Source organism: Pleurodeles waltl, chromosome 7, assembly GCF_031143425.1.
Source record: "Pleurodeles waltl isolate 20211129_DDA chromosome 7, aPleWal1.hap1.20221129, whole genome shotgun sequence".
Classification (NCBI taxonomy): domain Eukaryota; kingdom Metazoa; phylum Chordata; class Amphibia; order Caudata; family Salamandridae; genus Pleurodeles; species Pleurodeles waltl.
In genome coordinates this window covers 555,033,034-555,046,163 of record NC_090446.1, presented here as the reverse complement: position 1 = coordinate 555,046,163, position 13,130 = coordinate 555,033,034, and the positions used below count along the sequence as shown (strand labels likewise).

At 47.2% G+C, this 13,130-nt stretch overlaps 1 protein-coding gene across 1 annotated transcript in view; it reads left to right on the top strand.

The window, feature by feature from the left end:
• The window catches only part of LOC138246928 (vomeronasal type-2 receptor 26-like), a 98,512-nt gene that overhangs the window by 69,337 nt on the left and 16,045 nt on the right, over nt 1-13,130 (top strand). Inside the window, exon 3 of the mRNA XM_069201676.1 lies at nt 7,318-7,441. Coding sequence (XP_069057777.1) covers nt 7,318-7,441 — 124 coding nt within the window. The remainder of the gene's footprint in view (nt 1-7,317; nt 7,442-13,130) is intronic.

The following is a 13,130-nucleotide window of genomic DNA, read 5'->3' as shown; positions in this document are numbered from 1 at the left end:
GTTCCTCCTGCAGGCGCTGGGTCTCCTGAAACTTGGCCAGTACCGTTGCCATCGTATTCTGGTAATGGTGGTAGGCTCCCATGATGGAGGAGAGGGCCTTGTGGAGAGTGGGTTCCCTGGGCCTGTCCACCCCCTGTCGCACAGCAGCCCTCCCAGTTACCCTTTGTTCCTGGGCCTCCGTCCCCTGGACCGTGTTGGGGTGGTGGGTTAGCCTGGGTTTCCTGTAGTGGTGGACCCACTGCTGATTGACGTGTCCTGGGGACGGAGGTATGGGCCCGCTGGGTGGGTGCTCTGCTGGTGTTTCCAGAGGGGGGAAGCTCTGTAGTGGCCTGTGACTGAGTGTGGGGAACCGACTGTCCCGAGGTCTCCGATGGTCCGGGCTGGTCATCTAGATCCAGTTGGACAGAGGTGCTGTTATCACTGTGGGCCTCTTCTGTTGGTGGTGTGGACATGTGTGGACCCTCCTGTCTGGTGACGTTGGGTAGGTATCCTGCAGGGGTATAAAGGCATGATTATTGCATCTGTGTGTGTCAAGGTGTGCAATGGGTGGGTGACCGTGTACCCCAGTGCTAGCATTCCTGTGTGGGACCTTGTGTGATGATGGTTTAGGGGGGTGTATGGGTATGTGCAGTGGGCATGTTTAGTGAAGGGTGTCCATGCTTTGGTGTTGCATGCAGGGCTTGGTGTTGGGATGTTTGGTTTGTGATGTTGGGACATTTGTGAGGAGTAGGAGTGATGGGGGTGAGTGTGAGGGCGGGGTATGTGTTGGCATTCAGGTAGGGTGGGGCATGTAATAGTAAAGCTTTGACTTACCAGAGTCCATTCCTCCACCTGCTCCTGCGAGGCCCTTAGGATGCAGAATCGCCAAGACCTGCTCCTCCCATGTTGTTAGTTGTGGGGGAGGAGGTGGGGGTCCGCCGCCAGTCCGCTGAACCGCCAGGTGGTGCCTGGAGACCACGGAATGCACCTTCCCCTGTAGGTCGTTCCACCTCTTCCAGATGTCCTCCTGATTTCTTGGGTGTTGCCCCACTGCGTTGACCCTGTCCACTATTCTTTGCCATAGCTCCATCTTCCTTGCAATGGAGGTGTGCTGCACGTGTGATCCGAATAGCTGTGATTCTACCCAGATGATTTCCTCCTCTATGACCCTGAGCTCCTCCTCCGAGAACCTGGGGTGTCTTTGCCGTGCCATGGGGTGGTGTAGGTGATCTGTGGGGTGGTGTGTGGGGTGATAAGTGTGCTGATATGTAGTGGGGTGTTGTGTGAGGTGCGTGGAAGTTATGTGGGTGATGGTGTTGTGTGTCTGTGGATGCTAGTGTTGTTGATGGTGGTGTCTCTCTCTAGCTTTCGTTTGTGATTTGTGGTCGTAAGGGTTTATGGGTGATGTGGGTGCGTGTTTTAGAGTGTATTGAGTGTGTGGTAGTGGTGTGTGTTTGTGTATCCGGTGTGTGTGTATTTGGAATTGTCCAATGTGGCTGTGTTTTGTAAGAGTGTGTGTATTTTGAGGGCGGCGGTGTGTACCGCCAATGGAATACCGCGGTTGAAAGATCGCTGCGTGGATTCGTGTGTCGTGATAGTGTGGGCGTATTTCTGTTGGCGTGACGGTCAAAGTTTTGTTTTCGCCAGTTTATCACTGACCTTTGGTGCGGCGGACTTGTGTGGGTGTCTGAATTTTGGCGGATTCCGAACAATGGGTCATAATAGCTGTGGCAGAATTCCGCGGCCGTGGCGGTGTGGTGGCGGTCTTCTGCATGGCGGTAAGCGGCTTTTACCACCAATGTCATAATGAGGGCCATAGTGTCTGTTAGTGAAGCCTGATTGATTATATGCTGAGGTGCCAGAAAGTTAAGCACAAGCTAATTCAGTGACTTTAGTGGTTGTTGCTTGAGAAGGGTTTAAAACCCCTCAACCAATAACCCAATTTCTTACAATCCCTGTCTCCCTCCAACACTTCCTCTCTCTCTTTCTACCCCGTTTTTTCTCTCTAACTCACTGCCATCTTCCTATCTCCTGCCCCCTTACCCCCCTTACCCACTACCCCCTTTCTCTCTCTCCATCTACCTATGTCCCTCTCTTTCCCACTGTCTTTCTTTCACTTTCTTTCCCTCATTATCACTCTTTCTTTTTCTTTCTCTCTCTTCCTCTTTCTCTCTCTTGCTACCTCTCTAACCCACTGTCTCTCACTGTCTTTCTATTTCTTTCTCTACCTCATTCCCTTTCTCACTCTTTATTTTGTATTCCTGTCCTCCCTACCTCCTACCCTCCTTCTTTGTTTCTCCCTCTCCCTCCTTCCTTGCTTACCGTCGTCCACCTTCCTCTTTCTCCCTCCATTTCTCTCTATGTTCGTGCCTTTTGCTCCCTGCCCTTATCTCCTTCTCTCTTTCCTGTTCTCCCCTTATCTCCCTCCTCTTCTTTCCCTCTCGCCCTCCTGTCTTCCTTCTCTCCATCTACCTAACCCTCTCTCATCCCTTGGTCCTTTCCTCCCTCTCCTTCCCTGTCTTTTTTCATCTCTCTTCCGCTCTCTCTCTCCCCCTGTATCTCCATCTCTTTCTACCTTTCTTTTTCTCCCTCTCTTACTCTTCTTCCCTTTCTATCATTCAATCTCCTTTTCTTTCTCTCCCCTCCATCCTGCTCTCTTCCTCTCTCTTTCTCTCTCCCCCTGCCTCTTTTTCTTCATTTCTCCGTTCCTACCTCCATCTTTTCCTTCCCTTTTCAACGTCTCTTCCTCCCTACTTCCATCCCCTCCGAACTTCCTTTCTCGCCTTCTGTTGTTTCTCTCCTTCCTCTTCTCATGCTCTCTTTCACCCCTTCCGATTACTGCCCCCTTCCTCTCCAGTGCTCCTACTAGCTCTATCTCTGCTTGTTTCCCCCTCTCTCCCTCCACTCTCCCCAACCCTCCTCTCTCTACTGCTCTCCCTTTTGCTGCCCCTCTCCTCCCCTTGCACTCTGTCTATGCCTCCTTTCCTCCCTCATTTCTCTCGCTTCCAATTTCTACCTCTTTATCTCCCTTTCTCTCCTACACACTCCCTCTCTCTGGCTCTCTTCCTCCTTTTGTCTCCCTCTTTCCACCCTTTCTCCCTCCTTATAACCCGTCCCTTCCCCTCACCGGTTTTCACGTCTTCTATCTTGCTTGCTTGCTCCTCTTCCTTTCTCTTCCTTTCCACCTCACTCCCTCTCCGTCCATTTCTCTTCCATTTATTTTTTCCCTTCAATCCCCCCCTCCCCCGACTCATTGTGCAGGCACCCTTTTGCCCTGCTTAGTGGCCCATTATGCTCAGCCTTATGTGTTGTTTTTCCTCCTGTATGGTCTAACTGATGAGTGGTGGTGATATGTTGTGAGTCGTGTCTTAATAGGGTACCATGGGGGGGAGAGCAGGCACAAGGAAGAGAATTAATGGCAGGTCCATTTCTAAGAAGTCGTATCTGTCATCTTCGCTCATCTCTCTGGAGGAGAGTACGGAAGAAAGAGTCAAAACTAAGGGAATTGCTGATGCCATCTGTAACAAAGTGCTGGAACTCTTGAATGACAAACTTGATCCGATTCTGGCTCGTTTGAGGAAGACTGAGAGTGAACTAACCAAGCTGGGGCGGTTTTGGGTGCCCAGTCGTCAGAACTAGGCCAGTGGGGGTTCCTTCTACTCCTTCTGCAGGGCCTGTATTGATCACTTCCTTCCCTCATCACTCCAAGCTTCTACCCTTTCCAAGTTCATTAATTCCAACTAGTAACAGGGGCCATACTGCCCAGGGTATAGGGGCCTAAGTTGAAAGGGCACCTACTTCACAGGAAAATGCAGAAACTAGATGACCTGAGAAGATTATAGGTTAGGTGAGAAAACCCCAGGTCCACCCCCTGCCCACCTAGGCTATCCCTTTTCCAGTGCTTTCACCAATTGTACCCCTTATGCGATAGTTCCAAGAATGTACCGACTTAACCAAAGAGAAGATCACTTGGCCCTTAAAAATAAAGTAACTAATTGGCTTATATGAGGTATGGGAATGTTGTGTGGTCTTTCAAGAGAGGTTATGATGGTGAGGAGGCATCCTTGGGTGGGTCCAGGCACGAAGGAAGTGGCTTGGGATTGTGTAATAGTTAATTTAAAGTCACCCCACACTGCCAGATCGTTCCTGAGGCTCTTAAGAAAGCAGTCTCAATTCCCAACCCCTATCGAGGAGGTTGAGCCTTTAGCGGGAGACTCCATAATCAGAGGCCCTCAGGGAAAGCCCAAGGTCCAGATCTTTTTTAAGACAATACTGCACTTTGGGCTCCAATTTTAGTTAATGTCTTTAAAGCTTTCCTTAAAGTGACCCCCATTTTGTCTTGGAAAGAAGCAATGCTTGTCCCCTTTTTTAAGAAAGGGGACAGACACTCACCTTGCTGCTATCGCCCAATTTCCTCTTAAATAGCTCTCTCAAAAATTTGAGTAGAGTTATTGCCACTAGGCTGGAGGGCTGGCTGGAGGAAAATCAGACTTTTTTTAAAGTGCAGTTTACTTTTTGCCCCTATCAAACTTCCCAGGGGGTTTGGCAGGGGAGCGTGATGGCCCCCTTATTATTTTTAATTTAATGTATGATAATGATTTAGAGTTCCACTTGAGTAAAGCAGGGAAGCTATGCCTATGGAGAAATCTAGTGCCCTCCTAGTTTTACCTTACAATGATGACGCAGTTTTATATATTACAGAACCGCTAATGGACAACAAAGTCTTTTTACGATTTTATGGGGGAGCTCCACCTTAAGGTCAATCGAAGCAAATGTGCATTGGCCCGAAAACATTAAAATCAGATCATTTTTTCTTGGGAGTGTCTGAAATTTGTAGAGTGAAATCATTTAACTATCATGGTATCCCTAAGGATCAAAATGTGTGTCAGCCCGCTCTTTTAACAGCAGGGCAAAGCAATGCAAAGGATTGTAGAGTCGGTTTTCACTTTTGCAATCGACTAGGGCGCAAGCCGGAGCATTAAATGAGCAGCATATATAAAAGTAAGTGTATTGTTGTAGTAACCTGAGTTGCTAGAGTGGGCCCTTGGTAGAGGGTCGAGAACAAATTTTTACGTTAACTTTTGGCAGTCTTATAATCAACTCCTTCATTTATGTGTCATTCTGAGGTCGGTTATCTCCTATAGAGAACAGGATCAAATTGGACCCCTAGCTACTCTGCATTGTATTTTGGGGTAAACTAGGTCCCGCACTTTCAAAAGATATATTGGAAGATTGTCTCTCCCAGGGTTAATCCCAGGCAATCCCATAGATTAATTATATTAAGGAGTTCTTTAGGGACTCAGCTGGTTTTTAATCCTTTAAACATTAAGCGAGATGTAATGACACAGGTGAAAGCAGTATTTAGAGAAAGGGGGCACCCTTCAACAGGCAAATTTTGATAAAATGGGTAGTAGCACTAATTACAATCCGATTAAAACATCGCCAGGATGTGTATTTTTAGTTCAAATTGCAGAAGTTATATGGCTAGGTTTCATTTTAACACTTTACATTTACTAGTGGCCTTTCCCAGGGATGTTGACTGGAACGGTATTATGCCAAGTTGCCCTTGTGATAATACTTCTAAACAAAGCACCATGCACTTTATTCTCTTTTGCCACTTTTACTCCCTTCTCTGGAAGCATTTTTCGACCGCAATTCAGCGTATATCTATGACACGGTCTCACAGAAATGCATTTACCAGTTCGCAATAACTGTGTGATTTGGAACTCTGTGTTGCATTGGTCAATTTTGTTTGCTGTGTGCTGAGAATAATAGATATGGGTCTGTATAATGTACTTTGTTGATTGTATTTGTCTTGTTTTGTACGGCTTTGTGTTTTTTAGGCCTTCGATTTTTAATCATGCTAAGTTATCTAAGTTATCCATTTTTACTGTTATATGTTTTAACTTCTGCTTTCATGGCTCCTTGTAAGCCAAATAAAGTTTATTTGACTGACTGACTGAGTAATGTGTGGTTGTGGTATAATGTGGAGGTGCTATGTGGTATTTGTGTCAAAATACGTGACAGAACACCATTCATTTATCTTGGATTGTGCACCCTTGTAGATATTGGAATGGGTTCCATGGAACCATAGGTAATCATTATATCTCATCTGAATATTGAGTTTCATGAAGAATTTGTGTTTGAAATAGATGAAAAGTGCCTGTGCACCTGTGGGACTTCTTGATGGCTAGTTGTGTGCTGTCAGTATCCCCTAAGTGAAAGACGAAGCTACTAATGCCACAGACATCTCTCAATGCTTGTTCTATCAGCTGTGGTGTCCATGGGGAAGTGATGCGGTGTACCATATGTGCTTTGAATGCATCGCTGATTTGTCATGCAGACCAATGACTGTAAAATATCATTTATGTCTCTGGTACCATTGCATGGATAACAAGGTGCTTAAGATTTTAGTGCACCCAGATTTGCCTCTATTCTAAACACATAAGGCTTCTTGGGTGCAGCATAGGACCGGATGAGTAGTTGGAGATCAATGAAAGCGTCCAAGTTCAGTGTGAATCTCCATATGTTTTCCTGGTCACTGTAGCTCCTTGGCTGAGCTTACTTTGCTTAGTGCTTTCTCTTGTCGCTCCTGAGGTGTGGCACAAGTGTATGTGCAAGGTGAAGCTGCATGAGGATAAGGTCTTCACAGAAAGTCTCTACCTCACCAAAATCAATGGCCTGCTAGGTTCTCCAACACTTGAAAGTGCCCAATGGGCGTGGCTATTTGCACCTAAACCTGTAAGCTGTTTTAGCTGTGTCATCTCATGTGCACTAATTCAGTACTTTGGGGTTGGTGTTGCATTGTGCCTTCTTCTTGTGGACACGTACTCATTGTTTCTCCTCCTTGCTTGCAGTATTCATTTGGGTTATGCTTTTTTCTGTGTTTTTCTATGTTTGTTTTGATGTGAATAATATGTATATTTTGAGCAAGATACTGTAGGAGTTTGATTGAGTGGTACTGGTAATCCTGCTTGAAATGCCGGTTAGATTTTAGAAATATCAGTGTTTATGTGTAGCTCTGTGATTCAGGTTTTAGTGTAACATTTTCTTTTCTCGGGGTTGCAGATATTGGTTTCTTGTGTAGGAATTGTCATGAAAATGTACTAGTAATTTCAGGACTTAGCCTCTTATTGCAGATGGCATTATTACAATGTGTTATGCAGACTGTTCCATAGGTACATCCATTTTCCTGGAAGAAATTAGGAGTTTCACAACTATGTGTTGCAAAGTGTCTCCATATTCAGGAATGATGATTTAGTCATAGCTTGATTGGGCCCCTCGGTGTTTGATCCATTACATATTCTAATTGTTTACTATAATAACCCTTACACTCAGGTACCCGTCTCCATCTGCAGCGAGTCTTGTGTTCCAGGATATAGAAAATCCGCTTTAGAAGGAAGGCCTAGATGTTGCTTTGAGTGTGTCCCGTGCTCAGAAGGAAGCATTACCAACCAAACAGGTGGGTCATTTAGGCAATGTTCAGAAGCTGACAAAATGATCAGGCAACTGCAATTATAGTTTCTTTCATTTGTGTCTTTTGACAAAGCCCTTTGTGAACATATTCCTTTTTTAGGCTGCTCTATAGCGTGAAGCGCATGAGAAATTCCGTTTGAAATTACACTTCACCCTTATTTGAAGAATATCGAATTCCTGCAAAGCATGCTGGGTTTCACTGAAGGAGCAGCACTTTTTGGCAGAGCCTCTTACCTTGTTTATATAACTACGTCGGTAGCATTATGTCTATTCAAATAAATTCCAATTCTGTTTAAGGCAATGGGCTCCAAACTTTTTAATGCCATGCCCCACCATTGAAAAATAAAAATCATTGGGCACCACCTCAGAATTTTTCACAATTATTCTATAAAGATGGCAATGTTTAGATATGTCTAGACCTCTTTAAGCATTGCAGTTAAGTACTGCTACCGTTTTAAAAATGCAATAACATGCTTCTGCTTAAAACAGAGGCCTGTTATGGGCTCGCCCCCGAGTTTGAAGACCTCTGGTTTAAGGAAATGTGTCTCTTCCATTTTTTTTTTCAGGAATCATTTTATTGTTATTTCAAATTTCAAATATCAAATATACCGTAACAGTTTAGTGGTATAGTAATATTCGCACAGTAGACAGTTACATCTGTTATACATTTTGCAAATATATGGGTATTATCAACAGTAACTAGTACATGAATAACATTTACAGAGGAGAATAGATTATATACCTGAACCCATGCATCACTTTTACAGTCAGTAGGAGGTATCTAAGACGGAGTATAAGTTCTTCATATGTGGGGTAGTTGGGCCCTGGATGTAAGCACAGTACACCAGTCGTCTTAACTCTCTTACTGCCTTTCTGTTTAAGTTTGCATGTAATTGCACATTCATATAAAAATGTTGATCCTGTATTAGTAACGAATAAAAACAGTAACATTCTGAAACAATGGAGTACCTTATCTTCAAACATTTAATGACAGTATTACTATGCCTTCGTGTGTGTGGAATCCCTAGTTGTTATGAGGATGTGTCTAAGCAGCTTGAACCATATTTGAACTCCGGGTGTTTAATGTCTACGTTGTCCTGAGTTAATAGTTTGAGGTCAGAGTGCGATAATCAGTAAGCATGTCAGTAACCTTTTCATAATATCTCTAGTGTTTAATAATCGCTATGTCACCGTACATATTATATTGTCTCTGCTGAGTCGGAGTCCTGTTCTGGAGTTTGTAATCATCATCATCGCGTCCCAGCCATCCGACAGAGAGTATTTGCGCAAACCAAGTGCATCCTCCCGCCTCAGCGCCACCCGCCCAGATCATAAATTATTGTTTCCAAGCCAATACAGTGGGCGCCTCAGCAGACTTCCATCTGCGAGTTATCAGCCGTTTGGCTGTTAATAGTTCCCAAGTCCAAAAACCTTGTGGTAGCCCTGTGCCGCAGGCCTCTGGGGAATAAACCCAACACGCAGGTCTCCCATGTGCGCAGTTTTGTGTGTGTTGTGCATGCTGACAAACAAGCAAACACAGCCTCCCAGTAGTTATGCAAGGAGGGGCAGGACCATAGCATATGCAGGATATCGGCGTCCAAATGTTTGCTACGGGGGCAGGCTGCGTCACAGCGAAGGAAGTATCTATTGATGCGAGCTGGCGCAAGGTATGCCCTATGTATAATGTAGAATTGTGGCCCATATTTATACTTTTTGACGCTAAACTGCGCTAACGCAGTTTAGCGTCAAAAAGTTTTGCGCCGTCTAACGCCATTCTGAAGCGCCATGCGGGCGCCGTATTTATGGAATGGCGTTAGACGGCGCAATCAGACCGGCGCTGCCTGGTTTGCGTGGGAAAAAACCACGTAGACCAGACAGCGCCGGCGTAGGGGGAAAATGGCGCATGGGCGTCTTAAAATGGGGCAAGTCAGGTTACGTCGAAAAAATCGTCTTAACCCGACTTGCGCCATTTTTTAACGACGCCCATCCCCCATCAACATGACTCCTATCATTGTAAAGATAGGAGTCATGCCCCCTTGCCCAATGGCCATGCCCAGGGGACTTCTGTCCCCTGGGCATGGTCATTGGGCATAGTGGCATGTAGGGGGGCACAAATCAGGCCCCCCTATGCCACTAAATATTATTAAAAAAAAAAAAAAAAAAACTTACCTGAACTTACCTGAAAGTCCCTGGGGTGGGTCCCTCCAGCCTTGGGTGTCCTCCTGGGGTGGGCAAGGGTGGCAGGGGGGGTCCCTGGGGGCAGGGGAGGGCACTCTGGGCTCATTTTGAGCCCACTTGTCCCTTAACGCCATGCCTGACCCAGGCGTTAAAAAGCGGCGCAAATGCGCCGTTTTTAGCCACGCCCACTCCCGGGCGTCGCTTTTGCCCGGGAGTATAAATACCACGTAAAGGCCTGGGAGTCATTTTTTAGACGGGAACGCCTCCCTTGCATATCATTAACGCAAGGAAGGGGTTCACGCTAATGACGCACATTCCGGGAACTTTGGCGCTATTCGCCTCTAACGCCATAGTATAAATATGGCGTTAGTTGGCGTTAGTTTTGCGTCGAAATTGCGTCAAAAAAAACGACGCAATTTCGGCGCAAACGGAGTATAAATATGGCCCTGTATGAGTCGAAATCTGGAGTTACGGGGAATAGTGGTGTGGCTAGAGAGGGCAGATTTCCACTGCGAGTCCGTGAAGGGCGAGGCCGAGTCACTTTCCCAGGCAGTGCGCAGCGTGCCATGCTCCAGTACCAAGTGAACTCGAAGTGCGTCCGTGAACCAGCTGATCAGATGTCTACCCCGTCCCATTACCTGTATATATTGTATTAGTAAATGGGTTGGGGGGGCAGTCGTTAGGTCTCCCCACCTACACAATAAGGATCGCAGAAGTGAGATATACAGCAGAAATTGTCCCTCCGGGAGGCCCGTGTCCACGACCAGAGTAGAGAACGTGATCAGCCTGCCATCACTATACAGATCACCCAGTGTGTGCAGGTCTGCGGCATGCCACGCCCGAAGCTCAGCTCCAGACGTGACTCCGGAGCCACGAGGCGTTGCCAATAGTGCCAAAACCGGGGCAAACGGAACAGTCCCTTTCGTGAGCTGCAGGGACCTGCGATAACAGCTTTAGTCCACTTTGAGGAGGAGCTCCCCCGGCGGCGCTAAGGGCGCAAGTGGGTGGAAGAGGTGCATTACTTGCACAAGAGACCAGGGCTCTGTGGTAGTTGCTGTGTCAGAGATATGAAGTCCCGCCAGCCATTTAGATACCCACTGGAGCTGGCATGCCAAATAATAGTGCTCCAGGTTGGGTGCTGAGAGACCGCCCTGCTCCAATGGCAAATAAAGCTTCTTAAGCGCAACCCTGCAGCACCCTTTATTCCAGATGAATTTGCGTAGTTTGGGTTCAAGTTTCCTAAAGAAGCTGACCGGTATATAGTATGGGAGGTTGGAGAAGTAGTATAATAGTCGTGGTAATACAATCATTTTCAGGAGAGCAATTCTTCCTGCTACAGAGAGCAGCAGTGTTTGCCAGAAGGCCATCTGGGATCTGATGGATGTCACCGCCCTTCTAAGGTTTCCGTCAAACAGATCCTCCTTCCGGTGATAGATGTGGATGCCTAAATATCTAAACGTATGTGGCTGCCAGGGTACATCAACTCCAGAGAGGTGCAACCCTGGGTCTGGGAGGGTGGGGTAGAACGGAAAGAGACAGGACTTTGCCCAGTTAACCCGTAATCCGGAAAGCGTGGCAAAGTGTTGCAGTATTGTCCCAACTACTGAGAGGACCTGTGTGATGTCCCTAAAATACAATAAGATGTCGTCGGCATACACTGATATGGTGTGCAGGCCATCTCCCAGCACAATACTCCAGTGGGGGCCTCGGTCACATAGCGCTGCAGCCAGGGGCTTCATGGCCAGGGAAAACAGCAATGGATCGCAACCGACTGCAAGATATTCCCACCCGTCTTGACCCGAACCTGGGGGTTAGTGTATAGCAGCCTAACCATACTGAGGAAGCGAGGCCCCAGTCCGAACTGTGTCAGTACTTGAAAAGAGATATGGCCATTCAAAGGAATCAAAGGCTTTTTCCAGGTCTAGGACCAGGCATCGCGCCAATGGCCAGTCATATTTCGAGTAATGCATAACATGGAATAGACGTCTGATGTTATGGGAAGTATTGCGTGCAGGCACAAAACCATTCTGGTCAGTGTGCACAAGATCCGGCACAATGGGCGCCAACCGCCAACCAGTCTGTGTTGAGCATTGCAAGTGGTCGATAGGAGCCAAGTTCCAGTGGGTCTTTGCCTGGTTTGGGGAGTGATATCAATAGTGCCTCATTTTGCGATGTCGACAGAGATTCTCCCTGCACGGATTCCTCATATAGGCGGAGGAGATGGGGCGCAAGGATAGAGGAAAAGGTTTTATAAAAATCGTCCGGAAGACCATCTGGACCAGGAGTTTTACCCACGGATAATTCGTGTATACTAGCCTGAACTTCTGAGAGCTCTAAGGGTTCCTCCAATGCGGCCCGCTGGGCCCCTGTCAGGTGGGGGAGCGCGATTGATGAGAGGAAATCTGCACAGTTCTGCTGTTTTGTCAGTGCAGCCGAACAATAGAGGGCCCTATAGTGCTGTGAGAATGCTGAGTTTATTTCTGAGGGTGTATGGAGCACGTTACCAGATATCGAGCAAATCTCCACTACCGGGCCATGGTCCCGTTCGCATCTAGTCAGCCAGGCCAAGAGTTTGCCCGATTTGTCAGCTGAGGCATGGGTGCACGCCGAGTGGGCGGCATAATTTAGGCAACGTAACCGCTCTATAAGCGATAGATGCTCAGCCCTAGCTGATGACAGTTGTACTATTCCCATGGGTAATTTCCCGTTCAGGTTGAAGTAAGGTCCGCTCCACCCACGTGAGTTCGCTCTCCACTGAGCGTCGCAGACTCCACTGCATTCCCATACAATGGCCCCTAATAAAGACTTTAAATGCATCCCATTCCACCAGACCGGAAGACGCCGTGCCCCTGTTGTGTGCAAAGTAGTAGGGAATAGCCCTATTTAATGACGTTTTAAACGCTGCGTCCTCTAGAAGCTCAGGTCTGAGCCCCCATGTAGGAACAGGCTGGGGAGAGGTATCCCAGCCTAGCTGTACGAGCTGCGAATTGTGATCTGAGTGAGTGCGACCCAGATAAACAGTATCCAGTACCACAGAGTATACATTTTGCGTGCACATTATTCTATCGAGGCGCACATGGAGGGAATGTGGGGATGAATAATATGAGTAGATTCTATCGATGGCGTTGCGGTGAAACCATATATCTAATAAGTGCCAATTTTTAGTCCAGGTGTTGAACGTGCGCACGGCAGTCACAGTGGGCGCCGTGGGCAGTGGGGGAAAGGAGTGGTCCAAGTCAAGGTCCAGTACACTGTTAAAGTCTCCTCCCAGTAGACAGGGGTAGTCGCTCCACCCCTAGAGTCGGTTGGATAAGGAGTGGAGAAAGGAGGTCTGATCTAGGTTTGGTGTGTATATGGAACCAAATACCAGAGCCTGACCCACCCGTCGCCCCTGCAGTAGCGCATAGCGCCCCGGATCATCAATTATTTGATCCTCTGCTACAAAGGGGATGCCTGGCCTAATCCAAACCAGAGCGCCCCTAGCATAAGTGGAGTGA